At 49.7% G+C, this 27,993-nt stretch overlaps 1 protein-coding gene, 1 long non-coding RNA gene and 1 other non-coding gene across 12 annotated transcripts in view; 1 reads left to right on the top strand and 2 right to left on the bottom strand.

Moving 5' to 3' along the window:
- Positions 1–109: 109 nt before the first annotated feature.
- Positions 110–10,071, bottom strand: LOC142821462 (uncharacterized). The gene is made up of 3 exons (XR_012898244.1): positions 9,944–10,071; positions 5,745–5,802; positions 110–1,953 (listed from the first exon to the last, which is right to left on the bottom strand). It is a non-coding gene; the product is annotated as an uncharacterized LOC142821462 (long non-coding RNA).
- LOC142818233 (tripartite motif-containing protein 26-like) overlaps positions 10,034–27,993 on the top strand; it is a 37,709-nt gene continuing 19,749 nt past the window's right edge. The window contains exons 1-6 of one of the 10 annotated variants that reach the window (XR_012898204.1): positions 10,184–10,323; positions 10,612–11,073; positions 12,788–12,883; positions 13,466–13,666; positions 14,678–14,793; positions 16,068–22,782. Coding sequence is in view for 8 of the 10 variants with exons in the window: in XM_075912443.1 (XP_075768558.1) it covers positions 10,990–11,073; positions 12,788–12,883; positions 13,466–13,666; positions 14,678–14,683 (387 nt within the window). In the remaining 2 variants the exon portion in view is untranslated. The other 9 variants (XR_012898203.1, XM_075912439.1, XM_075912440.1 and 6 more) reach the window with 9 other exon arrangements.
- On the bottom strand, positions 24,083–24,155 carry TRNAF-GAA (transfer RNA phenylalanine (anticodon GAA)). Its single transcript has one exon. It is a non-coding gene; the product is annotated as a tRNA-Phe (tRNA).

Genomic DNA, 27,993 nt, shown 5'->3' with positions numbered 1-27,993 from the left:
TTAGGTGTCTACATTTGCATTCCTCCCTTGAGGGAGGACTGAAGTGTAGACATACCCTTAGGCTGTGTCTTGGAGGTGAGTTCTTCTTCCAGGTCTTCCCTCCTCCTTCTGGGTTCTTCTTCCCTCCTTTCCCTTTTCCTTCTTCTTCCTTTCCCTTCTTGTTCCTGTTCTCGTTTCCCCTTTTCCTTCTTGGACCCCAGTGTGTATAGTGAAAATTGAGTTCTCCTTAGTTATACCTTTACCAATTATTTTAGTATAATTTTACTAACCAGTCATAACATACTATTATGATTTACTTAACCAATCATATCCCACCACCTTAGCTGATTTACAGCTAGCAAAATTAATTATACAGCAGACAGAAACAGATACAAACCAAACAGAGATCACACAAATAGGAAAGTGAGGTCAATAATCATAGAATGAGGATCGCATAACCACAATTATTGGTAAACAGTTTCTTGCCAGAAAAAATGCTGTTAACTAAGTTTTCTCTAGCCATCTTGAGATCTGTTTCTTACCTGGTGACAGTGGGTGCCACTAGGATAAGATCCCTTTCTCACACCTAGTGTGACACAATTTAAATGTCATTTAGATGGAATGTGAGCATGTGACTTCAGGCTTTACAGCTAATTGCTGCTGCTCTTCAGTCTGGCTACAGAAAAAGGCTGTAGTTTAGGTCTACCAGATAGCCAAACACGCCCACTTATTTGGAAACTGATCTGAAAAAGTGGACCCGTTCCCTGGATGTGGCAGTTTTTCCAGGATGAGATGTATCCAGGAAAAACACTAATGTGTACCTAACCAAGGAGGGCACCATGGCTCTGCTGGCTAAAGTGCCTGCTCTATAAACAGGAGATCCTGGGTTCAAATTGCAGTGATGCCTTGTTGTAGCCTTTGCTCACTATTTCCTGTGCCCTTCTGGGACACAGAGGAGACCTCCCTTGGCCACCCATAGAACTGCTGGTTCAGGAAAAGGCTGATTGGAGAGGAGCCTTGGAAAGGAAAATCCTGGTGCATGTGACTGGTGCTGGCAAGGCAGGACTGCAATTACTGGGACAGATCACATGCTGTTGTGATTCCCTGGGGGGTGTCAGCGGCCAGAGATCCTGAGAGTGCAGCTTCTGCAGCTGTGGAGTTACCCTCTTCTTCCTTCCCTTGGAATGGGCAATGACAACATGTGGAGCAGCTAGGAAGAAAGGCCCAGAAAGTGGCCCCGTGGCTAAGCTGGCACCTGCCGGATATGTGTGAGGTGAGGGAGGCAGCCCCCAGTGGTGCCTGGCCAATGTGTCTGCTCTTCCCACCATATGTAGCTGGAGTTGGCCTCTTTTAGCTGAGCTTTGTGGTGTACCCACAGCGGGAAGCCAAAGGCAGCAAAGAGCGGAGTGGGTGGGGGGTTCTGGTTCCAGCTGAGGGATGGGTTTGCCTGGTTTATGTGCATTGGTGGTGGAAAATGTTAAGGGTTTGTACTAATTTCAAGAGTCCACATACAATAGAAATCTAGGATGTGATTTAACATCTTACCAGGAGTAAGAATAGTGTCCCTGGCCTCTGTTTGTCAAAGGCTGGAGATGGATGGCACAAGACAAATTGCTGATCATTGTCTTCAGTTCACCCCCCCCCCCCCCCGGGGGCACAGGGTACTGGGCTAGATGGACCTTTTGTCTTTGGTCTGGCCATTCTTATGTTCTCACTGCAGAGGTAAATGTTTTAATTAAAGGAAGGTTCTTCAAGGGGGCACTTGGATTTAAGCCAAGGACCACTTGATCTGCAGTCAAACATGCTACCACTGAGCTACACCTTCATGTTAAGCAGGTGTCTGCAGCCAGTATTGAGAACAGGGCAGGGAACAAGAGGCTTCTGTACAACACACATCTCAGGCACGATGGACCCCCCCACTCACCCCAGGTTGTGACTGGTCCTAACAAGGAATTTGTCCTGAAAACAGCAGAGCTGGGGAAGAACAAAGGTTATGTCTACACGGAAAAATTATTTTGGAATAATGGCTGTTTAGAATAACAATGCAAGAGTATACACAACAATTCAGAATTATTTGAAAATAATGGAAATAACAGAGCTTTTTCTGACTTCTGTAAACCTCATTCTATGAAGAATAATGCCTATTTCAAATAGCTATTTCAAAATAAGGCATCTGTAGACGCTCCACTTCAGCTATTTTGAAATAGCCCCTCTCCAAGGCCATTCTAAGTTATTCCTAAATCAAGATAGCTCAACTATCTCAAGGAGCTCATAGAAGAAGTATCTGAGCCTCTAGCTATCATCCTTGGAAAATCATAGGAGACAGGAGAGATTCCAAAAGACTGGAAAAGGGCAAATAAAGTGCCCGTTTATAAAAAGGGAAATAAGAACAACCCAGGAAACTATGGACCAGTTTAACTTCTGTGCAGGGAAGATAATGGAGCAAGTAATTAAGGAAATCATCTATAAACACTTGGAAGGTGGCAAGGTGATAGGGAATAGCCAGCATGCATTTGTAAAGAACAAATCATGTCAAACCAATTTGATAGCTTTCTTTGATAGGATATCGAGTCTTGCGGATAAGGGAGCAGTGGTGAATGTGGTAAACCTAGACTTTAGTAAGGCGTTTGATACGGTCTCGCATGATATTCTCATCAATAAACTAGGCAAATACAACTTAGATGGGGCTAATAGAAGGTGGGTGCATAACTGGCTGGATAACCATACTCAGAGAGTAGTTATTAAGGGTTCAAAATCCTGCTGGAAAGGTATAACAAGTGGGGTTCCACAAGGGTCTGTTTTGGGACTGGCTCTGTTCAACATGTTCATCAACGATTTAGATATTGGCATAGAAAGTACGCTTATTAAGTTTGCAGAGGATACCAAGCTGGGAGGGGTTGTCACTGCTCTGGAGGATAGAGTCATAATTCAAAATGATCTGGACAACTTGGAGAAATGGTCAGAGGTAAACAGGATGAAGCTTAATAAAGACAAATGCAAAGTGTTCCACTTAGGAAGGAACAATCAGTTTCACACATACACAATGGGAAGCGACTGTCTAGGAAGGAGTATGGCACAAAGGGATCTAAGGGTTATAGCAGACCACAAGCTGAATACGAGTCAGCAGTGTGATGCTGCTACAAAAAAAGCAAACATGATTCTGGGATGCATGAACAGGTGTGTTGTGAGCAAGACACGAGAAGTCATTCTTCTGCTCTACTCTGTGCTAGTTAGGCCTCAGTTGGAGTACTGTGTCCAGTTCTGGGCACCACATTTCAAGAAAGATATGGAGAAATTGGAGAGGGTCCAGAGGAGAGCAGCAAGAATGATTAAAGGTTTAGAGAACATGACCTATGAAGGAAGGCTGAAGGAATTGGGTTTGTTTAGTTTAGAAAAGAGAAGATTGAGGGGGGACATGATAGCAGATATCTAAAAGGGTGTCATAAGGAGGAGGGAGAAAACTTGTTCATCTTGGCCTCAGAGGATAGAACAAGAAACAATGGACTTAAACTGCAGCAAGGGAGGTTTAGGTTGGACATTAGGAAAAAATTCCTAACTGTCAGGGTAGTCAAACACTGGAATAAATTGCCCAGGGAGGTTGTGGAATCTCCATCTCTGGAGATATTTAAGAGTAGATTAGATAAATGTCTATCAGGGATGGTCTAGGCGGTGTTTGGTCCTGCCGTGAGGGCAGGGGACTGGACTTGGTCCCTTCCAGTTATAGTATTCTATAATTCTATCTACAGTAGGGAAGCCTGCCTTGGACTCATTCTGAGGTTTCCCTGCAGTGTAGATGTGCTATTTCGAAATAAGCTAGCTTGGAATAACTATTCCAGAATAGCTTATTCCAAAATAAAAGTGCAGTGTAGACGTATCCAGAGAGTCCTGAGAGATGAAGCTGTTGGAGGGTAGCTAGGAGTGCAGAGGTCAGTCTGAGACATGAGTATCCCAGGTGCCCACCACAGGCCCATGGTGTAAGAAACCGCACTCAGGACTTTGAATCCTGCAATCTGAGTTCAAATCTCAGTGGAACCAGCTGGGGTGGTTGCTTTGAGGGTCTCCCACTCCATGGCTTTGTCTACACTGGTGGGTTCTTGCACAAGAACATGTCCACGCTGCCATTTGCTTCTGTGCAAGAGCATCCATGGCAGTGTGGACGTTCTCTTGCACAAGAAATCTCTGATGGCCATTTTATACATAGGGTTTTCTTGCGCAAGAAATCCCTGCTACGTGTCCACACTGCCCTCTTGTGCAAGAGTTCTTGCACAAGAGAGCTTGCACTTGTTAGAAAAGAGCGTAGCTCTTGCACAAGAAACCCTCTCCTACCACGCTTTAATGTAAATCTTCTTGCAGTGTGGACGCTCTACAGAAGAACGGCTGTTCTTGCACAAGAACCCGCCAGTGTAGACATAGCCCATGGGTTTTGGCTTCCTTGTCCTGAGGTTCACCATGGACAATTTTGCTTGTCTGAGGACCAATGGAGCTTGGTCTCCAGACTGATCAGATTTGTTGTCAGGTGCCTGATGCTATCACAGCTGTAGGACAGATCACCCACTCTGAAGCTCAGCCCATGCTGGAGGCAGGCAGACAGTGTGAGCAGAACAGAGTGTTGGGGGAAGGGATTTGTATATTTGGTGAAAGGTCCTGAGTTCTAGCTCTCTGCCAAGCACCTTTCCACAAAGACCAACGGCCTCTGCACAAGTGCACTGTGGGAATAAGAGTTGGGGCAGCAGGAAAGGGGCTGGGCCAGTCAGCACCAGCGAGCAGGTGGGAGAAGATGGGAGAGAATCCTGCTCTCTCATGTGCAAAGGCAGCACTTCCCTCATTTGCCACACTTCTCTAGTGCTCTTGCCACAATCAGGCCCAGCAGCTTTGTGCCCCACTAGGGTGGGTTTTTTCTGAGACTAAGAAGGAAGAGGGAGGGGTCTCTGGATGCACATAGCTCCCTGGCTCTGCCTGTGAAAGGAAGGAACAAGAACACCTCTGTAGGCCAGGGGCTTAGCTAGAGACAGACATGGGTGTTCCATAGCCTGTCAGGGGGAGAAGGGCAACTGGAGACATTTCAGAGGGGCCTTTAATCCTTGCCATGCCCTATTCTGGCAGCAAGACGGGAAGGAAGTGACTAATTTTGTAGTGACTCAACGACCGGATAATCATATGCTGCACAGGTAGGTGACTGCCTGACTAGTTGCTTACATCTCTACTCTGATCTTTGCAAAAAAGAGAGAATTTATTTTAAAAATCTGGATTTTGGCATCATAGAATAGTAAGACTGTCAGTGTGATGAGCCCCATTGGAACGTATTGTAACAATAGGTGTAGCACACAGAGAAACTGTGACACTGAAATATGTGCTTAGAAGTACAAATATACAAGTAAAATGCCAAATATTTGTATATATTATAAAGTAATAGAAAAGTAAGGTGGGTACTTCAGTGGTTGCAGGATTGGGAATTACTTACAGAAATACAGATTTTGGTAATAAGTGTGCAAGCATAAAATTATTTTCCAAAGTATCTCAGTGCTTTCACATTTAATAACCTGGCCTGTAGTGAACATTCAGGAAGCAAAATCTACCCAAGTGGCTGGCGATGTGAAAAAGCACCAGGCTCAGGGTGACCATATTTCCTTATATTGGACACTGGACACCTGTTAAAATGACTCTTATTCAAGTGAGCTCAGCAACAATCCATCAGAACTGAGCAGCACAAAGGATCAAATTAATATAAAATCCGTGTTAAGCATAATGAGCTGGAGCCTTCTTACCTTTAGGGTTCCAAAGGGTGAGGGGGACACCTCTCACATGATTAGGTGTCTGGCAAAGCTGACAAGAGATATTAAATATCGGTGAATTGAATAGCTGAGTAACCTTAAGGATTTTTATCGGTCACTCGACTATTCTATAATCCCTAGAGGGAAGCAGACATTGTGCTCCAGCCTCACTCCTGCGGAGCCACTCAGTATCAGAGGCAGCAGTGTTGGGTGTCAGGCAAAAAGCAGCTCCTCTCGTAGACCAACTGCCTGTCACCCTGTGCTGCTACCTCTGATAAAGAGGCAGTAGCATGAGGTGGTAGGGAGGTCTGTAGTCCCAGACCTGGTACGAGCCAGAATTGAGCTGGGCTACCTGCCTCCTAATACACTTTAAATGCAGAGCTGTAACAGGGGTAGGTCCCAGACCTGTTTCAAGCCAGGACTGGGCCAGACTGCTAAAAAATTTACTGGCAAGTGTGTGTGCGGGAAAGGGGAATCTGTGTAGACTATAGCATTAAGCTATCAGCCTTTGCTTATTGGTTAATTGGCAAACTGACTAGACTATTACATCCCTAGAGCTGACCCTGGTGCTCTCCTCTGAGCCCTGTCTGGCAAGGAGGGTGGACATACGCCCTTCTCCTGGGACATGGAATCATATCTCCCTGGGGCAGCACCCCACAGGGGATGGCGGGGATAGCAAGAGGGGGAGGATGCAAACGGCCAATGGCCAGGCAGCAGAAGGAAAGTCACGAGCTGCTGACTGGGCAGCTCTGAGGAAGCTCAGGCTCAGGGCCAACCCCAGGGCGCTTGGACAGCCAGCTTTTCAGTAAGCAGCAGAACACATAGGCCCATTGCCCCCCAGCTGCTCTCCCCCAGGGCTGTGGCTGACCAGACTGCACTGCTGCTAGCCCATGCTGCTGCCAGCCCATGTTCAGCTCTGCCAGCGACTTGCTCAGCTGCCTTCTTGCCTTGGGCTGCAGACCTGTCTGCCCAGCCAATGGCAGGGTGGGAGGCCTTTGGGAGAGAGAATTTCTATCCCTCTTGCTCCCTTCTTGTCTAGCCCCAATGGACATGGCACTTGCCTCCTAAATCAGAGATTGTGGGTTGAAGCCCCACCTGGGGTACAGGACTGTAACCGCCTGAGAAGGAACTGGGAGATATGTGAACACTTGGCAAAGGACCCAAGAAATGGCAGGCTCCATGAGATGGCAGCTGTCTAGACCCATCAGCACCAAATGCTCTGTTAGGCCCAGTTGGGAACATCTGCTGCAGAAGGCCCAGGAGTGACTCAGACTGCCAGCATGAGGCAACTGTGACAGAACTGGGTACATCTGCAGACAAAGCAGATCCTGAGGAGGGGTAGCACAATGAGAGTCAGACTCCATAGGAACGAGGGGGGCTACTTTGGCTTGGCACATTTATAGAGTAGGAAGGCGCTATTCCCTGTCCCTGCTCTCACTCCTCGGACAACATGGCTCCTTGACCTAGGCCTAAGCAGATTGGCTACGTCTACACTAGCATGACTTTCCAGAAATGCTTAAAACGGAACAGTTTTCCGTTATAAGTATTTCCAGAAAAAGCGGGTCTACATTGGCAGGATGCTTTTTGCGATCGGGGCTTTTTTGCAGAAAACACTACTGTGCTGTCTACACTGGCCCTTTTCCGGAACAGTTTTCCGGAAAAAGGACTATTGCCCGAACGGGAGCAGCATAGTATTTCCGGAAAAGCGGCTGATTTCTTACAGTAGATCGTCAGTGCTTTTCCAGAAATTCAAGGGGCCAGTGTAGACAGCTGGCAAGTTATTCCAGAAAAGCAGCTGATTTTCTGGAATAAGTGGCCAGTGTAGACACAGCCATTGGCTGGTACTGCAAGAAGAGATTTGAGCTGGGGGATGGCTAGTGGGTTTCTGTTATTTTCCTTGCTGTAACGGTCTTGGGACAGGTGAATTCTGGGTGTTCATCTGGCTCTGCCAGGCTGTTTCCTCCCATCCCCCAGGAGGAGGTGGGGGGTGTCAGTGTTAAGAGTGGTTGATAAAGATCTGGTGTCTATTTGGGGGATGGGAGCACAGTCAATCAGTTCTTAGGGCCAGACTGCAAATAATGGATCATGTGATGTGTCCTGGATGGAAGTGGGAGGCATATAGGTAAGAAGAGAGGTCAGTAGGTGTCCGGCATAGGCTAGTGTTCATGTGGCCATCAGTGAGTGGTATTGTCATGTCCAGAAGGTGGATTTCTTGTGTGGACAGGCCCAGACACATGTGTATTGCCTCAGACACCTAGGCCCAGCCTGGGCAGATAACGAGGCTCTTTCCAGGGGGAGAGACAAAGGAAGGGAGGCAGAGATGAATACCTGGCTAGGGGGCAGGGTCTGGGAGCGAGGCAGTTTCTGGCTGGGAAACATGAAGGGAACAGACTAAGCTGTGGGGGCAATGGACACCCTAACTCAAGGGATCTGAGGCATCCTGGCCTGGACCCCATATAACCACATCACATCTATGCTGTGTTGCATCCTGGAGAAGCAATAAACCCTCTCTATTCTACTGGCTGGTGGAGTTTGTTCTTGCTGCTATGGGGGCACAGGATCAAAGGGAACCCCAACACACCATCACACTCACCAATGCAGTGTAAGCAGAGGGGAGGTGTGAGGGGGCATGAGAGGAGGAAACATTCTAAGTCAGTATACCCAGCAGACGCTGCAGGGATGGATCAGCTGGGGGAGCAGCCACTGGCCCCCCCACTCCCTGCTGGAAGGCAAGCGGCTGGGGATCAGGGATCTGGCAGCAGCAGGACCCACCAGCACCAATGGGGAGGGAGACAGAAACTACAGGACAATTTACCCATTTTTAAGAACAAGAAGGAACCCTGCAGCTGGGCTTAAATCCAGCCCTGTCCCTTTAGCCCAGTACGTCTGCTCCCTAACTAGAGTGTTGGGCAGGAGGCAAAACAACAGCTCTCCCAAGCAGCCCCCAACAACTGAATCGCACCCCCTTGGGCAGCACCTACCTCTTAGGTAGGGAAGAGGTGCCTCCTTCAGGCACTGGCCACCCACACAGCCCTGGAAAGTGGGTCCTGCCATTTCCCAACCTGGCAGGGGGAAATCTTCTGTCCCCTCTTCCGTATTTTTGCAAACACTGCAAATGTCTCCCCTGCCCCACCCGACTGGAGTATTTTTTATTTCCTGGCAAGGCCTGTACTTAACCCTGCTGCCTGTCCCAATTTTGCCCTTTGGCCCTACAGCCAGTTTTGGGATCTCCCCACTCCTACGGTTAGTTTAGTCCCTGCACAAATTTTGCCTCCCCTGCAATTTCATGCATCATCTTCCTTCCACAAGTAAAGTTGGGGAGCAAGGGCTGCACACACAAATACAAGTGAGAAGGGAAAATATTTTAAACCCTCCCAGTGACATGGCCCCTACCTCCCCACATTCACCAGGGAGTCTCAGGGGTGTCTAGAAAGCCAGAGCAGGATCCCCAGTATTGGAGAGTTCCCAGAGCTGCAGGATCCAGATCCAAGCCGGGCCACAGCGGGTTTCCAGGGGCTGCAGCTAAAACATTTCCCCATGTCATGTTGCATCTTGCCCCATGCCCCAGGCAGTTCCCCTGGGCAACACCCACCCCATGGGCCGGTTTGCAAACACTGCAGATGGGTCCCCCACGCATGGTCAGTTCAGCCCTGGCCTGTTCTTAACCCTTCTGCCTGTTTCAATTTTGCCCTTTGGCCGTGCAGCCAGTTGTGGAATCTCCCCACCTCTACGGGTCAGTTTGGCCCTTGCACAAGTTTTGTCTCCCCTGCAATTTCATGCATCATCTTCCCTCTGCAAATGAAGTGGGGGAGGGGGGAGAGGAGTTGGGACAAGGGCTGCACACTCGAATCCACGTGAGAAGGGAACAATATTTTAAACCCCTTCAGTGACGTGGCCCCTACCTCCCCACATTCACCAGGGACTGGCAAGGGTGTTTAGAAAGCCAGGGCAGGCTCCCCAGTATTGGAGAGTTTCCCTGAGCTTCAGGGCCCAGGTCCAGGCAGGCCACGGGCCGTAGGTTCCCAGCCCCTGCCTGCCAGCGCGAGCCAGGCCGCTCGGAGCAGACGCCGAACAGGTATTATCCGGCCCTAGAGCCAGGCCAGGCCGCGGCGGGTTTGCATGGCCAATCCTCCCGGGAAACACCTGCCCCACGGACCGGTTTGCAAACACCGCGGCTGAGCCTCCGCACGCACCTGAGTTGCAGCGGCCCCAGCTGCTGGTCTCACGGTTCGCTCCTTATAGCGCGCGGCGAAGACGCTTACGAGCGGAGCATGCGCAGTAGCCGCGACTGAGGCTGCTACCCTCACTCTACGGATCACTTGCCCGCGCGAGGTTCCAAGGGCAGGGGGATGGAACGCCGGGTGCGCGGCTCGGCTCGGCTCATTTCGCCTCACCCTTTTCCTTCCTGCCCCTCCTCAGGTAGGAGCCGTTATTTCCGCTTCCGGGCAGTGCGGGGTGAGCGGAGGACAGAACGTGGTGAAGCGGGCCGGGCTGTTAAATCGCTGTGAGGGGCTCCTGACTCCAGCGGCGCGTGCCGGCGCTTTGAGGACAACGGCTCCAACTGCCGCGCGGGGTGAACGGTCGGGCGGTGCGCGGGAACAACGGTGGGGGCGGGGCGGTCGCTCCCTGATGCTCCCGGGGGCGCTCAGAGGGGCTCTGAGGGGGCTGCAGAGTGTGCGGGAGCGGGGGGTTGAACGCAGGGTGAGGAGCGGCCCTGCCATGAGGGGCGCAGAGACCGGGGGCGGTTCTGGCTGGGGCAGGTGGCTGAGGGGCCCATGGGAGGCCCTGGCGGGGGCAGTGGGTAACTACAGATTTTGGGGCTTTTTCGGTTTTTAATTTTGATTTTTTTTTGTATCCTCAGTGCTGGTACATCACGCCCCCACCCCCTGGACCTGCCCCTTCATTGCTGAGCTCAAGAAAGAGACACGGCCCCTGTCCCCCAGCCCAGAGGCAGCCATGGCTGCAGGGAGCCCAGTGGAAAGTCTCTGGTAGGAAGCGCCACATCCCGTCTGCCTGGAGGATTTTGCAGCCCCTGTCACTCTGGAGCGTGGATACAATATCTGCCAGGCCCCCCACAGCTCAGAGTGCAGAGACACTGAGCAGCAGGGACACCTCTGGTCAAATCGGCAGCTGGCAAATGTGGTGGAACTAGCCAAACCACTGAGTTTCCAGGCAGCAAAGAGAGCAAGATGGGACAGGGTTTGTGGGTAGCACCAGGAGGCTCTGAAGCTGTTCTGTGATGAGGATCAAACTCCCATCTCTGTGTGACAGATCCCAGGCTCATACAGTGGTGCCCAAACAGAAGGCTGCCCAGGAGTACAAGGTACAGAGTTGTTGTCCAGTGTAATGGGAAATAACATTGTTTTTTAATTACAGGATAATTTCACTGACTGTTACCTGTGGCACAGGTGTGACACAGCTCCTTAAAGCCTTCATGGTACAAGAGATACTTTAGAAAGTAAATGCTCTGGCTGTGTGGCAACTTACATCAAGTCTTTACAGATACTTGATGTGGGAAATGTTTCTCTGAGGCTCTGAATCCTGAAACCCAGCCCTCACTGGTGACAGGAGGGGTTTTAACATAAGCGAAAATGTTAATCAGAGAGGTTTAGATCAGTGTTTCTCAACCAGTGGTATGCGTACCCTTAGGAGTACATGAGAGAAGTCTGGGGGTACATCAACACAACTGAAATTTGGGGAACACTGAACTTTTTTTTAAGTTATACAGCTCTTTATTATTTTTCTACTTCTTACACCCAAAAATTTAATCGCCTACCCTGCTACAATTAAGTGATTTAAACAAACGTGTTGCAATGGTAGGAAAAAAAATTGTGTGTCTGAAAACTGTAGATACTAGGGGTACTTATAATTTTTTGTGGGGGAGGGGAAGGGATACTTTCTGAACTTTTTTTAAAATAAACACTGGTTTAGATCACAGGAGCTACAGGCCAGTCTATGGAAGTCAGCTGCCTTGGGACTGGAAAAAGAGGAGGTTACAAGCTGTGACTGGCTGAAAAGCTTATAGACCCACAGTGGAATCAGGGCCCTGCACAACAACCAGCAAGGGACAATCCCTGGCCTGAGAAGGTCACAGTCTAGTTAGACAAATGGTGGGAAGGTAAAATGGGGCAGCAAGTTTCCTTATGGTCACCAAGCACATCAGTGATAGAGTGTAGCCCCTAACCCTGTGCTCGCCAAGTCTACGCTAACTACTAAGCTGCATTTCCCCCCACCTCTCTGTGAAGTGTGGCCCTTAGGTGGGAAGGATGCCTTGCTACAGGCCCCAGGCCCAGCAGGGAAAGGAGGTTTCTTACTAAGATACTGAATGCCTGGGCTGCTGTATGAGGGGCTACAGTCAGATGCAGCAGCCAGCACTAGAAGATGTCGCTGGACTGGATGCTGTGAGGCCCCAAGTGCCTTGAGACCACCCATAGCAGGGCTTCAGGCAGCACAGGGCCATGCTAGGCACCACTGGGATTTGACTGGGTTGTAGCCAAAGTTCAAACTGGTTTACTGATGAGCTAATGTTTATTGGTTCCAGTTACTGGTTAAACTCCCCACTGTTCCGGGCAGTGCCCTCTTGCCCCAGCAGCCACTGTCAGTCTGGAGCTGCTGGGACTCCTCTCCTGCCAGCAGTCTTGGTGGCCACCCCTGGCAGACCTCACAAGAAAGCCCTGCACTCAGGAGAGCCCACGTCTGCTACTGACTTTGTCTGTCAGCGGGTTAAAAAATACTGTAACTGATTAACTTGTAATTGGTTACATGATTAATATTTTTAACCCTTTTTACTTCCCTCATCCCCACTTACATCATTCTTTATGAAGGTGCCACTACCGATCTGTCCCCCACCCTCATAGGCATCCTGCTGCATCTGCAGTCTCCTCCTGTCCCTTTTTCAATGGACCAAGCAACATCCAGGACTGAGTCCCTGCTGGACAGGGACAGAGCTCCAGAAAACTGGGACTATCTTAGAGGTAGACAAATGGGCTCCAAATGTCTCATGGGGTTTACCCTGTTGCTTATTTCTGTTTCTTCAGGAAAAATTGGAGGCCCATTTGAAGACTCTGAGGGAAGAGAGAGAAAAGCTGCTGGGAAGAAAAATTACAGCAGAGGGGAAAAGCCGGAAGTATCTGGTAGGTACCTGTGGCTATGAATCTGCAGAGACCGGCAGTGGGAGGGCTATGTTAGGAGGCAGACTCCAGTGTGGCCTTGGTGAGGTTGCGCTTGTTTGTGTTTCTTCTGGATTGCTGGCTTAGATCTGTGTGTAGACAGGCTCTGAGCTTCCATGTCAGTGGATGAGTTAATGTCCAGTCCCTGTGACTTTCCCAGAAATCCTCCCCAAGGAAGTTGATTGTCCCTGTGAAGGGCTGTCTGCTCACTTGGTGCATTAACATGTTTGCTTCTTTTTCCTGCCTGGGTATCTGTCAGGCTGGTGCTGGGTCCTGCCTCCTGCTGCTCTGAGTCTGAAATTCACAGTGCCCATGAATAACAGAACATGCTGCCCATGACAGACATGGAATCATCCCTTTCAGAGGGATCCGGGTCAAAGGAGATGCTGGGAGAAACATTTCTGCCTAATACCCAAAGAGTAGAGCTAAATATCACAAATTTTAGGGATTTTCAATAAGTTCTCCCTTCTGCACACTCAGCTCTCCATGAAGGGGCCCCGGGCTCCATCCCTGGCCCTGACCAGCCCTTTCCCTGTTTTCACACAGAAATGGACCCAAGCAGAGAGGCAGATGATTGTGGCTGAGTTTCAGCAGCTGCGGCAGTTCCTGGAGGAACAAGAAGGGCTCCTGCTGGCCCAGCTGGATGAGGAAATTGTCAGGAGACTCTCCATGCAGATTTCCCATCTCAGTGAGCAGATTGGTGAGCTAGAGGGGAAGTGTCAGAAGCCAGTGAGTGAATTATTGAAGGTGAGACTGAGGGAGAAACATCCCAGCGCCGCACACACAGGGAAGGGAGGCTCTTGTATCACAAGCGCTGGGGTCCAGCTATCAGATCTCAGTTTAACTCCATGTGCATTGCTGACATGTGAGTGACTTGTGCTTTGTAGAGGCACAGAGCTATTAGAGATGGCAAAGCCCCATTCACCCAGGGGATCCATGTTCCTGGGGCCAGGGCAGGGCCTCTCTTCCCATATTTGCAAAATCCCTTCCCTGAGGTCCCCTGTGTGCGTCCAAGGGGGCTGAGATTCTTTTCTGTGTCTCTGTTCTAGGATGACCGAAGCACCCTGAGTACGTACAGGGCTCTCACTCCCCTCACGCTGCACAGCGCAGGGAAAGGGTTTGGAGCTGATGTTAGCACCACATCTCCCCAGAGCCCTACAGCCAGATGTTAGATAGTCAGAGATATTTGTGATTTAGTTCTGAGGGTCTCATCCTCGCACAGCAGACTCTGGAATTCCCCATAAAGGCCACAGTCTGACCTCAAATGTTTCCTGGAGCTGTCACCTCCCTGGCGGGGACTGGCTGCCTCAGGTCTATGGTGTGGAACATGGGCCTATTGGCCACTGGGCACCATTTAGCCCAGGGCAGCAGGGACCAAGAGTCTGTCCCATCTGAGGGCTGTGTGGAAGGAGCTTGGGAGGGGGGAGCTGGTGTTTCAGTCTAGTCCCTAGTGGACAGATTTCTTCAGCCCTTCACCTGGGAACATCCTGTCTCTCAGCACCTGGAGGCTAAGGAGTGAGTTGGCCATGGAGACTCGATTCCCCTTTAGTCCCCCAGCCAATCTCTCCAGGCCAGAGGTGAAGAACAGCAATGGGACCTTTCAGGGGAAAGTTGCATGGCCATCAGATGTGTTGCCCCTGCTCTCAAGCTGTGAGAATTGGAGGAATTATAACTCCAGGCCTGTTAGAGCTAAGACTCACTAGCCAGAACTTATCAGCAGTAAATGAAATACAATCACATGGAATTGTTTCTGTCCAGGTGTGAGATGGGGCAGTTCCAGCTGCCAGAGGAGATTTCCCCTTAACTGGAAGAACAAGTCAGAGGTTTTTCCCAGAAAATGATTGCACTGTCGGAGACTCTGAAGGAGTTCAAAGGTACCTAGAAGGAATGGAGGAGGGGAAAGTGGTTCAAGTATCTGAGACTGTTGAATCTGGCCTCTGAAGCCAACCTTCTCCTGCCTCAATTCCCACGTGGAGACTGACAGCCCCATCACTCTGCTGTCCTTAGAGACACTGAGCAAACAGACCCAAGTGCTTGCAGATAGAGCCAGGGGTTTGCAAACTCTGAACCTCCCATTCCGAGATCAAAATTGCTAAAGTTACTGTGATGGCAACGTGTTCTGCCACCACAGCTCCAGGTTATGATAAGAGGCAGTAAGTGAATGAGAAACCAAGTGGGAGGGAGTGAGGAAGGAACAGTAAATCTCATTTACAGCTTGTCTCTCATGGAATGGGTGTGAAGCTGCAGGGATGTTGGCTCCATAGCTGGGAGGGGCCCGAGAGAGAGGAAATGAAAGTTTCAGACTCTTCCATACTAAATACCTGAGTGTCCCTCTGTCTGGTCTCTGATACAATTGAAATGCAGAGTTCATAGTGGGGACATTGTTATAAAGAGGAGAGCCTAGAATCTCACCTCTCTTATCCCTTCCCTCACCATATACTCTGCCCTCTGCAGTGGAGAGGTCCAGAAGAAAATCCCTGGGAGCTTTCAGACAGGGTGAGTTTGCAGGTGAAGAGTCTTTAAATGATGAGAAAATTCCCGTGAAAACATCTTCATGGGATTGTCATTGAAGTTACCAACCAGACCCAGCGACCACAGTGCACACAGCCCTAAATCTCACCCAGTGATCAGTGAGGAGTCCCAGGGGATATGTGAACACTTGGAGAAACACTAGTCTGAGTTTGGGATGCTAAAGAGATGAAGCACACAACGGACGGCACCTTCTGGCTCAGATTTCACTGCTCAGTCAATTTCAATATGGGGTTGGTTTCAAACAATAAATAGGCTGAGAGCTGACTGGCTTCCATGGTTTCAGTTTGTTCAAGGCAAGAAACTGCTGGATCCCCAAGGGCTGTTAAGTCTAGTGCAGGCCTGGGCAAAATACAGGCCATGGGCCGGCTCCATGGCACCAAGCCATCGGATTCAGCACACGAATGCCACTCCCCATCAGCAAGTCACTCAGAAAGTGACTGTGAGCTCAGAGGAGAGGGGGGAAGGCTTTAGGCGCTACTTCCATCCCCAGGACAATCTCATTGGCTGATTTCTGGCCAGAAGCAAAGCACTGCTCTCCCTCCCCTCTGGATCATAATTATTCACATACCCTCATGGCCCTGGCAGCTTGTACTCACAATCTTTCTGTTAATTGCAGTGCAGGGCTCTGAAGACATGGACCCTAGACAACCAGCTGGGTTGCCTTCTGCTAAGGCCGGGCGGAAAACAATTGCTCCTTTGAGCCAGAGTTGAACCAGCAACCTAAGGATAATTTGCCAAACACACACTACAGTTCTCTGCTCTGCCAACTGAGCTATCAAAGGGTGCCTGATTATTACTGCTTTGTCCATGTTGTCCCTTCTACAAGTCTTGGGGCGCATGCTTCCCCCAAGTATATGTCATTGCTTATGAGTGGCAGAGCAGTACAGGTGCTGTCACAGGTACTTCACATGCAGACGGACCCCTTGAGTGAAACCTGAGCTAGATCCATCCATTTCACAGCAAAAGGAAGAAAGTTGGGTTCTTCTCATGTGTCTTCTTTGTTTCAGAGTCTCTAGGGGTGCGGTAGGGGCAGGTCCACAAAAATACAAGCCACTTGAATGATCCTCGGTCTAGAAACACACAGAAACACCCCTGAGGGTTTCCTTCCCTCTACTTAAATGTTGACAAAAATTTTGTTACTAACTCCTTGGCCAACTCCGATCGCTGCCGGGGGTGGGGGGGGCGTTATGAAATTCTCTCTCCTTAATTCTGTGCCCTCAGGAAGGGAACAAATTGGAGAAGAGCAGGTCCCTTCCTGGGGACTCCAACCCACATCCTAGGACCAAGGGATTTACAAGCCAAATGATCAACATTCACTGCACTTCTCCCTCCCCACAACTGTGCCAAACCTCAAAGGCAACTCTACAGTCCCAGTGGCTGGGGGGAGATGTGCATGTTAGAGTCTCTGCCCACTGAGCTATAGCTTTCTGTGCCCAGGGAGCCAGACACTGCCAGGGCTAGAGGGAAATGGGGATTGGCTGCATTGTGGGAGTCAAAGGTATTGTTTGTGACCATAGAGTAGAACAGTTTCACCACACACCCTAAGGAGGGCCCCATGGCTCAATTTGCTAAAGCAGCTGCTTATAAACAGGAGATCCTGGGTTCAACTCCCAGTGGTGCCTTTTGGTACCCTTTGATCACATTTTTCTGTGTGTTTCTGGGACACAGAAGAGGACTCCTCTGGCCCCCCCCCTCCCCCATAAAACTGCTGGCTCAGAAAAAGGCTGGTTGGAGAGGACTGTTGGAAAGAAGGAAACCACAAGGCTGGAGTGGTTGCAGAGGCCACTGTGACTGGCAAGGCAGTGGGAGAGTTTGAACTCCCTGGATTTCATACTGGAGCTCTGCTTAAAGCTGCAGGATCTGACTCCAGAGGCTGCTCTTAAATGCAACAGAGTTTGAGCTGCTTACAGCTCTGCCTTTGGGACAGGGATTTTGTACTAGAAAGAGGCAGGCTGGGTGACTAAGAACAAGAGGCTGGGCATTCCCATCATTGAAGGGTTGTTAGATCATCATGAGAACATTGCCCAGTACTCCACTTAAAAGATGGGGCAGCAGGGAAGAGTAGGAATGAGACTGGCAGGGGGCTGAAGCAGCAGGGTTGGAGTGACCAGGCCAGCTGTGCCGGGGGCAGGAATGTCTCCGCCTTGTTCTCACAACTATTCTGGAGGACACTTGGGTGGCATTTGACTCACTAAGGTCCAGCCAGGGGAGCAGGCAGCAGAATCTCTCTTTAAGGGGCCTGAAGGGGCCTCCACACCAATGCGGGCCCTGCTAAGCCTGCCTGGGAAATGTTTCTGGCTTCAGGCTGTCCTGTATAGGGCTTCATCAGTCCAGGGAGCAGAGGGCAGGAGGCATCCCCCACAATACACAGGGGCAGGTCCACATCTCCGGCCCTGAGAGTGCAGTCAGGGGGAAAGTGCTGGGCAGCATCTTCTGGTAGTGTCTGGAGCTACGAAATATGCCGGCATCACGCCCCTTCTCCAGGAATGGTCCCACGTCCTGAAGGAGACAGAAAGTGGCCTGAGAAGGGCTAGTGTAGCTGAGCAAACACCTATAGTCCTTGTCTCTGATGGTCTAGTGGCTATGCTTCAGCACTCTCACTGTTGTGGCCTGGATTTGATTCCCACTCAGGGAAATCTCTGTTCATGAAATCTGCTAAGTCTTCACCCTTTTCCATTGTGGGGAGTGCCAGTGGGCTGAGGGAAGGGAGGGACTGGGGTGCCAGAGGTAGGCTCTGACTGGGAGACACTCCCAGGCAGCTCCCATTGGCCATAAACAAGCTTGGAGCAGGGGCCAGGCATGAAGCCTTTTCCTCTACAGCTGTGAAACACAAAGGGCCCAGCAGCCCCTTCTCTCAGCTGTGCGTGGGGGCAGGGCAAGCAGGGAATCTGCCTGAGGCTTCTTGCTGCCATATTGGGTGGCTTCGTAGGCTGGATCCAGCCCCTTGGCCTATATTGCCCAGGCCTGGCTTAGAGGGAACCTTGGCTCTGGGTTGTGGGGGAGGGATGCTGTGGAAGGGCCAGTCTTGCCTTCCTGGGCAGGGCATGACGACGTCCGTTTTGTGCAGTGGCTGCCAAACATCCCAGACAGAGAATTACATGCCAAAAAGATCTATATTTAGCAGTCAAAGTAGCTCAGTGGAGTGGAGTGAGGAGAGCATTGGTCTGAAGGTCTAATGGTCCCTGGTTCAATCCCTGACTTTGGCATGTATCAAAGGGGGAAGGAACCTTTCTACTAACTTGTTGTTACTCCTGTATTTGATCATGGCCACATCTGAGTAGCCCTGCTCCTGACTTCTTCTTGTGAGTTACTGCCTCCTTAACCAGCATGTAACAGGAGTCAAGCAGTGAAAAAGTGGCTGGACACTCCAGCCATTGGTAGCTGCAGCCTTGTAAGAGAGGCAGGAATGGGGCAAAGTATCAGGACAGGCAAAACTCATCTTGCTCTGCAGGGCCACTAACAGCAGCAGCTTCTCTCCTGTTTGCTGCCGCTGCGAAAAGCACCCTGAGAGAGAAGTGGCTGCCTCAGAAGCAAGAAGGCAAAAAAGTAAGTGCTTAGTTGGGAGAGGAGTAGACTCAAAGTTTAAAAGTCCCAAGTTCCATCCCCAGTTGTAGCAAAAAATTTAGTCTCCTAAGGCTGGCCTACATGGCAGGGCTGAAGCTAAATCCAGCTTCCTCAAATGCCCAGTGCTTAGGTTAAGTAAAAACAGCATAATGGGCCAAAGCTAACAGGAAAAACTCTTCTTCAACTTCCCTCACTCTTTGTGAAATGAGATGGGGGTGGGTAAGGTAGAGTAAGAGCTCTTTCAGCTCAACCTTATCTTGAAATCAAGGCTTGAAATAATTCTTTGTTATTTCAAAATATCGCTGCTGTGCAGACACACCCTAAGGCTGAGCCCTTGTTTGGCTCCTGTGTGGATGGCCCAGCTGTGCTTCCCAGAGGGATAGTGTCTGCCCTGCTGCTCCACCAAGGAGCCAGCACTTGCTCTGCCTCAGCAATGCAGCTCCCCCTTACCCAACCCCCAGCTTCTTTGTAACCATCTCAGCTGAGTCCTTTCTAGGTGAGAGCTTCTAGAAACCGGCATTCGTGGCTGCAGGGTGAGTCTGGCTCTCTCCAGCCTTTGGATACATGTGAGACATGATCCCAGGGGAACCATCTCCTGGAGCTTCTCCCTGTCCCATGGAACTCAGGGCAGGGGGACCCAGGACCGGGGTCTGTACAGTGCCAACGTGTGTAACACATGGCAACATTTCTCCTTCCTCTGCCAGAGAGGGAGCCAGCTCATTCCTGTGAGGCCATATACAGGTGAGGCTGGATCTGGAGAGGTGAAGCAGTTGAATGGAAAAAGCAAGGAAAGCAGTATATCAGCTACCAGCTGAGAACCTCTAGTAGTAATGATGGTCCAATAGTGTAAGGGGCAGGGTTCAGGAATTTGAATCTTACAAGCTGAGTTCAAATCTCAGTGAGAAATGTTGGCTTTTGTGAATCCTTGAGAACTGATCTTCTTGTCCCTCTCACTCAATTCTACTTTGTGCTTCTTGACTTTTGCAATTTAAGGACTTTGGAGAAAACTCGCAAACATCTGTTCCAGTGGTGCAATGGGTCAGTGCACAGAACTTATAAGGCAGTGCGTATAGGAGACATGCTGAGGTTGTGAATTCAAACCTCACCTAGAGCAGTGGTTTTCAGCCCCTACGGGGCTGTCCCCTTCCAGTGAACCCTGTGGGAGCTGGGATTCCAGCTCAGAGGAGACTATCAGTCAAAATTCCCCCTTCACATATTATGGCCTCATCAGGGTGAATGCTGGGTGTCCAGGATCTAAGGCCAAGTGGCACAAAGAGAGTTGGACCTTGGTCCTTCTTGCTTCCAGGGTCTTCTTGCCCATCTTCTCCTCCTACCAATCAGCAGCTGCTGTCCCTTTTAGCCATTGGGTCAGTTCAGGCAGGGAGGCAGGAAATGGGGCAAAGTAGCCAGAGAAGCTGAGGGAGGCAGGAAAATTCTGATCTCTGCATCTCCCCTATGTGAGGGTATGTCTACATTCTTCTTTCGAGAGAGAAATGCAAATTCAGCCTAGTGAAATGAAGCGGGGCAAATGACGCGTAATCTGTCTCTCTGCAAATCTGTCAATTTGCATAATAGTCTGGCTGCTATTTCGAAATACCCTATTTTGAAAAAACAGGCGCTGTCTAGACACAGTTATTTGGAAAGAAAACCCTTCTTTCAAAATAACCCTTACTGCTTATAAAATGAGATTTAAGGGTTATTTCTGAAGAAGTGTTTTCTCCCAAAATAAGCGTATCTAAACAGCATTTTTAATTTCAAAATAAAGTATTTTGAAATAGTACTGGTCTGCAAATATGCAAATGAAGTGCAGGATATTTGAATCCCAGCTTCATTTACAATTTTGAGTGTCTACATTTGCATCCCTCGCAAGTTCTCTGGGCCCTGACACCCTTAGGAAATCACAAGGGCACGCAGTGTTGTGCTGGCTCTCCTGTACCAGCAATTGTAGTCAGAGCCGTGCCTTGCCAGTTGCCTCTGCACCTGCTCCAGGCTTGTGGTTTCCTTCTTCCCAATGCTCCTCCCCAGTCAGCTTTCTCCTGAACCAGTAGTTCCATGGGTGGCCAGGGGAGGCCTCTTCTGTGTCCCAGAAAGGCACAGGAAAACATAAGCAAATGCTACAGTAAGACACCACTGGGATTTGAACCCAGGATTACCTGCTTATCAGGAAGGTGCTTTAGCCAACCAAACCACAACACCCCTACTGGTTATATACCCATTCCTGAGTTTTTCCAGGATACCTTTTGTATCTGAAAAGCTCTGCCTCGTCCATGGAATGGGTCAGCTTTTTTAGATCAGTTTCCAAAATAGCAGGTGTGTTCTTTCAGAAGGTATAATTTTATTAGAAATAAGGAATCTTCCCAAAGAGAAGGTTTTCCTCACATTTGGGTCCATGTACATGGGCCAAATGTCAGAAAAACCTCTTCTGAAAAAAAAATGTCTCTAAAACTGTTTGAATTTACGGTTCCATACAACACCTTTGAATTCCTAAGTGCAGCCATTACCCATTTCCCACCAGCCTTGGAGGGGTCTCAAGGCCTGTGCAGCCCAAGAAATGTGTTTGGCAGCTCATACCCACAATTATTTTGTCAATTGTAGTTCAAACTAAGGATTACTTGCCAAGCACACACTACAGTCCTCCATTCTACAGCTATGTCTACACTTGCAGCTTCTTGCGCGAGTAATATGCAAATGAGGCTAAGCATGGAATATCGCCAAGCCTCATTTGCATACCTAATGAGCCACCATTTTTTTCAGAAGAGGCTCTTGTGCAAGAAGGAGCGTCTACACTGCCCCTTCTTGTGCAAGAAAAACCCTCTTGCACAATGCCATTCTTCCTGAAAAATAATAGGTGTAATGGCATTGCGCAAGAGGGCAGTGTAGACAGGCAACATGAATTTCTTGTGTAATAAGCCCCTACCGTTAAAATGGCCATCAGCGCTTTCTTGTGCAAGAGAACGTCCACACTCCATTGATGCTTTTGTGCAAAAACACATCTCTTGCATAAAAGCACATGGCAGTGTGGACTTGCTTTTGTGCAAGACCTTTTGCACGAAAACTCTTCCCCAAAAGAGTTGTTGCACAAGAAGCCGCCAGTGGATGCTCTACCTCGACTTAGAGCCCCAGGAGGCACTGGGGAGTAATGACTTTGAATGGCCCTGGGGAGGAGCTATTTTGAAATTGCAGCAGTGGAGCATTGACTCTACCATTATTTCAAAATAGCTATTTCAGAAGAAGCGTTATCCCTCGTGCAATGGGGTTTACAGTGTGGAAACCATTTCATATTTAGCTAGAAGCCATCTTGTATAACAGAAACCATTTCAGCTTTTCTCTTTAGCACGTAGACCAGAGTGAACTTTCTGTCACCCCGTGAGAGAGGCCTACAGGATGGGCTATTGGAATGTGTTCATTGGGCTGGTTGAGACAGGAGATGTACTCCCTCGTACCTGTCCACAATCTTCACGATAAGGCTTTGTTTTTCCAAGTTTAATTGATGATTTCCGTAATTTGATGCTCTGACATCAGACTGTTTGGCTAAGGGTATAAAGATACTAGGATTGATTGTATTAGCCAGCCTTACTGGCTCTGCTGGGACCATGTTTGGCTCACTTTGCTTTATCGATCAATAAAGCTGTCTGTTTAGCCGCCTAAACTGAGTGAGGCCTTTGCTTCAACAAAAGATTTGGAACTAAGCCATGACTGTCTTTTGGGTGAGTGAATAGGAAGAGGGAAAGGCCACAGGAGGCTCTTGGCCTTCTGGCTCACTCTGCTTGTGAAAAAAAAAAAAAGAAACCACACATTAGGGGAGAATGATACCACTGGTTCTCATACACTAAACAAGTACTCTACTACTTGAGTTAATTCCAGTGCTGGCTAAATGCCAACAGACGCTTATCATCTCCACAGGGATGTCTGTCTTCTAGGTCAGTTAGTCGAGCAAAAGGAGAAGGCTCCAACGAGGTTCCTCCTCACACTCGTGCTTTTGACCCTCATTCTCTCTCTGACCTCAAGGGCAGATCTCAAGAAGGAGACTCCCTGCAGCAAAGTCAGGGGGCATTTCTGAGATGGCCCCTGCCCTGCAGCCTGTCCTACCTGGCCATTGTCATGGACTCTGTGTGAGGTCATCACCTCCCAGACTCCTTTATGCCCATAAGTTGAGGGGCTGCAAAAGGCCCTTGTGATATCCTGAAAATAATCGGCGTAACGGCATTCCGCAAGAGGGTTTTCGTTGCACTAGAAGGGGCAGTGTAGACAGCTCCTTCTGGCGCAAGAGCTTCTTCCGCAAATATGACGGCTCATTAGCTATGCAAATGAGGCTCAACAATATTCCATGTTTAGCCTCATTTGCATATTACTAGTGCAAGAAGAAGCGAGTGTAGACATAGCTTTCTTGTCAGCTCACTGCAAAACACCTCACAACGGTGAGTGAGGGTGAGTGTGGATAAACCCAGCTCTGCTTTAGAGCAGCTGTTAGCTGGGGAAAGAGAGGTGCCCCCTTGGCCTCACTGAGCAACTCACACATATAAGAAAACTTCAATTGAAGAAGCTAGTGCATTTGTCAGGATGACTGAGTGATCTAAAGCCCAGCAATGAGCCCCCAAACTCCCTCTGTGCTCTGAGAGACCCTCCCCCTGCCTGAGACTCTCTTCTGCTTGAGACCCTAGAGCCCTCCTTTGGGCTGCCTGGTATATGGGGAATTACGTCTAGTGGTGGATTTGTAGAGTCCCACAACAGCTGCTGCCAGCGTGCGGATGTGCACATCTGTCTGGGGTTACTGGACACCCAGCCTGATTTGGTGAGTCCCGGATTCTGTTCCTGCCATGATGGACAAAGCAGCAGTGAGAGAGGAGCTTCAACAGCTCAGCTGGCAGAGCAGGTATTCTTAGGGGGATGGTTTGATGCTGCTCTAAGGAGAGCTCCTTTTTCTTTCCCTGGCAGAGGAAGGGAGAAGAGGCAGGACTTGCTGGCTCCTAAGTGGAGCAGCCGGGCAGACAAGACCCTTCCAGGAGGCACAGCTGGGCTCTTCACAGAGGAGTCAAAGAAGGGATAAGCCTCAGGAACAAAGACTTTTGCCAAAGCCTGGGATTAAACCAGGGACCTTTAAATCTTCAGTCTAATGCTCTCCCCACTGAGCTACTTTGGCACCTGATAGGCCCCCCTCCTCCCTCTTCTGAGCCTGCTACTTCTCTCTCAGTACATCTCCACTGCATGTTGTGCTTGCACAAAAACCTCCCCCTGTGTGTGTGGCTGGCAGTGGTTGCTAGATGGATCCATTTACATGTAGCTTTACTGAAACCCCTCTTGTTTCTGCCTTGAGCCTCCCCCTGCCCAAGGGGTGGTGCCCAATAGAAAAGTCCCTGTATGAAATGTGTCATTTTCACCCCTGGGAGCAGCTCAGCCATGCAAAGGGGCTGCCTGGGGCAGGACATAAGCCCTGGAGGGCAAGGGTGGGTGTGGCAGTGACATGACAAGGGCCTTTTGCAGACCATCAGGCTGCCTGAGAAATGTGCTGGGCTGCTGTCCGGGAGTGAGCCAGGTAAGTCTCTCAGCCAGAGCCTGGGGCAGTTTGAGTGACTCAGTTCTGCCCATTCTGAAGGGCTTGTGAAAATGGCAGGTGCTCTCTAGGCAGTGAGGGAGAGTGGGAAAGGGGCCCTGAGTTAACCTCCAGGATCACAGCTGCTGTAACAATGAGGTAAGATGAAGGAGTAGGCAGTTGTCATGTGAAAAAGTGATGCAGGTTTCCCTGACTGGGAATCAAACCCAGGCCAAAGCAGCAAAAGTGCTGAATCCTAGCCACTAGACCATCAGGGACCTGTGAATAGATGTTTTTCCTTACCTATGCTAGCCTTTCACAGGCCACTTTCTGTCCCCTTCAGGATGGGGGTCCATTTTCCATTGTTCAGAGGGGACAAGAACAGAAACCAAACAGAACAGCCAGACTGGGCCATGCCAGTGGCCCAACTAGCCCAGGATGCTGTCTCACAACAGCAGCTGATTTTTCATTCTCCCAAGGGAATCCTCATGAGAGCCCATTATTAAGTGATCATTCCCAGCCCATTCCCAGCTTCTGGAATACACCAGCTAGGGACACCTTCCATGTCCATCCTGGTTAAATGCCATTCATTGACCTTTCCTGAATTAAATTATCCAGTTCTTTTTTGGTCCTTGTAGATTTCACATTGACAACATCCTCTGGCAAGGAGTTCCACTGGGCACAAAAATGCTTCCTTTTGATTTATTTTTAATTTGGTTACTTACCAGTTTCATTTTGTCACCCAGGATGTTGAGCAAATTCTTATTTGCTTTCTGCACCGCTGTCATCATTACATAAAACTCTGTCCCATCGCCCCTGAGTGCAGAGACTGTGGGGTCTTCCACTGCCAGCACAGTGGAAGAGGGGCAGCGCCCTGAGGAGGCTGGTCCTGAGGCAGAGGAGATCTTTGAAGGGAACGGAGACAAGGGAGATGTGAGGGGAGAAGAAGGGATGGACAATGGCAACACGTGGAGCAGCTGAGAGAAAAGTCCCAGAGAGCGGCCCCATGACTAAGCTGGCCAAACACCTGCTGGATATGGGGGAGATGTGTCTGTTCTTCCCACCATCCCTCCGTATGTAACTGGAGTTGGCCATGTCCCCACAGCAGGAAGCCAAAGGGGGCAAAGAACAGAAGTGCTGGAAGTTGGTGGGGGTGGCCTCTAGTGAATCTTACTTGCTAAATCGAACTCCATAAGATTGATTGTAGCCATTCATCCCCAGCTGGACGTGGTCCTGTCTCTGGAGAGATGGAAATGGGGCCATTCCTTGTGGGGAAAGAAGTGGCAATCTCAGCTTTCACCAGGGTTTTAGAAAGAAAAAGTCTAGTCCTGGGGTCCAGCTTCAGTAGAACCAAAGAGAGAACAAACTGCAATTTCCGTCTTCTGAGGAGAAGGGAAGAGGATTGTCTTCACCTCAGTTCTAGCCACATCAACCCAGGGAGGAGAAGAAATAACCTTCCGCCCGCTGATTGTCCCCTGTCAGCTTCTGTAGCTTCACCTCCTTCCACAGCAGCTCCAGCTTTGAGCTACAAATATCCAGGAGCTGGTGAGGAAATGAGGAGCTGGCAGCTCGGGTTAGTCGCTTCCATGAGAACAAGAGGTGGAGTGTTCACAAGGTGCATTCCCCTCCCCTGCAGAGCAGGGTTTTAGAAAGAGCTAGGAACAGAACAGTTATCCAAGTTTCATCCCTGAAATGTGTTTCTGTGGTGTATTGGTTATCACATTTGCCTAACATGCAAGAGGTCCCTGGTTCAGAAACACAGGGTCTTCTCTTATTGCTGCTCCCCTGGGTGACTGGGTAAGTGCAGCTCCTGCTGCCTGGGATGAGCCCTACCCCATGTGACAGAGGGGGGCGACATCAGCTGAGAATGCCCCTTCATGCCAGCCTGGGGAAGCCAGATGGGTGAGGCCAGGCACCTGATGGACACTTGTGTCTTAGTCTCCCCTGCCCTCGGAAGCTGGCGTATGGGGTCGGCTCCTCCTGCTGCTTCCCTTGTGTGAGTTGCCCAAGGAGGAAGTGAGGCAGGAATGGGGCAGAGGAGGGAAGCCAAGCTGAGGGGGACAGGACAAAAGCTCAACATCTCAGTGGGACTCAGTAGGGTGAGCAGAGCCCCCCCCCCCTTGTTCTGCCAAATCCTGTGGGGCTGGTTGCGGGGAGGCAGAGTCCTGTGCCTGTCTCAGGGGACCCCAGGGAGGCTCCTTGCAGCCCAGGAGAAGAAGGGGGCTCTAGGTGGAAGGAAAACAAGCAAAGCTGGTCCCAGTGGGCCTGGGCCAGGACTCCAGTTTGGCCCAGCTGAGTCACAGGTGCCTTGTGTAGGTCCCATGGTGTAAGAGGCAGCAGTCAGGACTCTGAGTTCAAATCTCAGTAGGACCTGCTGCAACTGGGCTGGTTGTTACAAGCCTCTCAAAATCCACTTTCTTTGGCTTCATTTCCTGCAGGCTCCCTAGAGAGGGATTTGTGCCCCCTGCTGCAAGTCTGAAAACACCTGCCCCCCTGGCAGCTCTGTCTCTTATCTGGCAGCCTGTCAGGGGTTGGGGCCCTGGTGATGCAGAGTCAGGCCTTGGTGTGGCTGCAGACAGCAACAAAGACTCCCAAGAGCAGAAGGCTGAAAATTCAGCATCAAACCTGCCCCCTGCTGTGGTCCTGTAAGGTGACCTTGACAATGCAGTGCTATTTTGGGGTACTAAGGCATCTGTAATATCTACCCTGCATGTTAACAGTGCCCCATTATTTTGAAATATAATGAGCTCGCTAGTCCAATGTCCCTGTAAACCTCATTCCATGAGGCGGAAGGGACATTTCGGAATAGCAGGTTATTTCGAAATTTGATGCTGTGTAAACACCAACGCGTTTTTTGAAATAAGGTCAAAATGACAACTTCTGTAGCTCAAATTGTGTATCATATGTAACTCTCTGTCTATGCTGCACCCTAAACTTGAAATAAGATGTTACATCAGGGCTCTGTCTACACTACAGAGAAAATGCTTTAGTCCAGAGAACACATCTGCTCTTCTGAATTTTTTTCAGAAGGGCAGATATGCATTTTTGGTGTCTGTGAACCTAATTTTATGAAGAAGAAGGGATGTTACAAAAAAAACGTTTTTTCCCCCCCCACGTTTGGCCCAGTGTAAACAGGCCAAATGTTGGCAAAGCCTCTTCCAAAAAAAGCAGAAAAAGCTATGCCAATTGGGGTTCACAATTTGCCTAGTTTTTTCAGAAGAACAGTGTAGTGTACACGTAGCTTGAGAGATGCACAGCACTGGTAGGAGACATGGAGAGACAAAAGGGTCTGTGGTAACCTGCAGCCTTTCAGAACAGCCCTTGCCTCCACCATCGTTGGGGTCTGCTGGGAACTGTCTGGACTAAAGCCCATCCTGGTTTTAGCCTAAGGATTGCCTATTCTGTAAAAGCTGCCCTGGAAATGAGGAAGCAGCTAAAGTGACTCTTG

The sequence above is a fragment of the Pelodiscus sinensis genome, chromosome 31 (genome assembly GCF_049634645.1).
Source record: "Pelodiscus sinensis isolate JC-2024 chromosome 31, ASM4963464v1, whole genome shotgun sequence".
NCBI classification, from domain to species: domain Eukaryota; kingdom Metazoa; phylum Chordata; order Testudines; family Trionychidae; genus Pelodiscus; species Pelodiscus sinensis.
Note: the sequence above shows the minus strand (reverse complement) of the source record. Positions and strands in the feature narration are given on the sequence as shown.